At 38.0% G+C, this 1,209-nt stretch overlaps 1 protein-coding gene across 1 annotated transcript in view; it reads left to right on the top strand.

The window, feature by feature from the left end:
- Window positions 1-790: 790 nt before the first annotated feature.
- epb41l4a (erythrocyte membrane protein band 4.1 like 4A) overlaps window positions 791-1,209 on the top strand; it is a gene marked incomplete at its 3' end in the record, with an annotated part of 3,667 nt that continues 3,248 nt past the window's right edge. The window contains 2 exon segments of the mRNA XM_035667425.1: window positions 791-887; window positions 987-1,091. Of these exon segments, the coding sequence (XP_035523318.1) occupies window positions 792-887; window positions 987-1,091 (201 nt within the window).

The following is a 1,209-nucleotide window of genomic DNA, read 5'->3' as shown; positions in this document are numbered from 1 at the left end:
CCCACAATGCAGCTGCTCTTAAGATGTAAAATATTTTATTGTTGATGTTTGCCCTGAGTTTGGTCTGTCAAGCTGTCTGCAGACAATCCTCAGGAGTCAGTACGTATTTATATGTATTAACATTATTTACAGTTACTGAACTCAATCAAATTATTATTATTGATCCACTCTCTAAAAGAGATTCAAATCAAGAATAGATATTGATAATATTTAATTACTAATCTGATCTGAGAACAGCATGTTGATAATAATAACAGCTGGAGCCTCTGTGTCTTATAAAGCAGCTGATGTCACAGTTTTGAATTTTCTTCATATATTTCCTGTTTTATTTTGTAATATTCCTGTAATTTTCACTTCCTGTCTTTGTTTTCCCTCCAGATTATTTTTACCTGTGTGTTTTCATTTGTTGTTCTCGAGTGTAGCTGGTTGGATTATTATTATTGTCATATTGTTATATTGATTATTATTTTCCCTGCTCATTTTGATTTGAACCTAAGTGCTACCGTTAAAGGGGCGTGTTTATATAAAGGGGTGTGTTCCTATAAAGGGGCGTGTTCAGCAGAAGAGTTTTTTCATAATGTCCAGTGACAATCTGAAAAGGATATGAGGAGTTTAATCTGATTGTCCTGAGAGAGAATCCATCAAAACCATGATTTTAAGGAGGTTTAAGCATTCTGTCAGACTGTGGAGAGGAACCGGACACGATCCAGATGTTTCCAGATGTTTCTCACCTAAACCAACCTACACTTTATTCAAACAAACATCAATTCATTTCTTTCTTTTAAGTGACAATGGCCTGTTTCCGTGGCAACCGGGAGGAATTTTATGGAGAAGTCCTCCTATTGGACGAGAGGAAGATGACACTAACGGCCGAGCAAGGCATCAAGGTGAGCGAGAATGTCAGTTCATTCTTTATATCAGACGTACTGAGGTTGGTCTCTCCTTCTCCTTTCTTTCAGGTGACACTAATCTTTTTGTGTCCTCAGAAATCTTCGAAGGCGGCGGCCATCTTGCAGCAGGTGTTTTCTCACCTGAATGTGGTTCAAGTCGAATTCTTCGGTTTGAGATTCTGTGATAACAAACAACAGACGGTTTGTGTTCAAATCCATTCAACTTTATTTATATCATAGAACTCAGGATGACCCACCACGAGACAGACAGAGAGAGAGACAGAGAGAGACAGAGACAGACAGACAAATAGACAGACAG

This window comes from Morone saxatilis, unplaced genomic scaffold (assembly GCF_004916995.1).
Source record: "Morone saxatilis isolate NCDOM2014 unplaced genomic scaffold, NCSU_SB_2.0 Contig21, whole genome shotgun sequence".
Classification (NCBI taxonomy): domain Eukaryota; kingdom Metazoa; phylum Chordata; class Actinopteri; family Moronidae; genus Morone; species Morone saxatilis.
The sequence above is the reverse complement of the archived record's forward strand: the minus strand, read 5'-3'. Positions and strand labels throughout refer to the sequence as shown.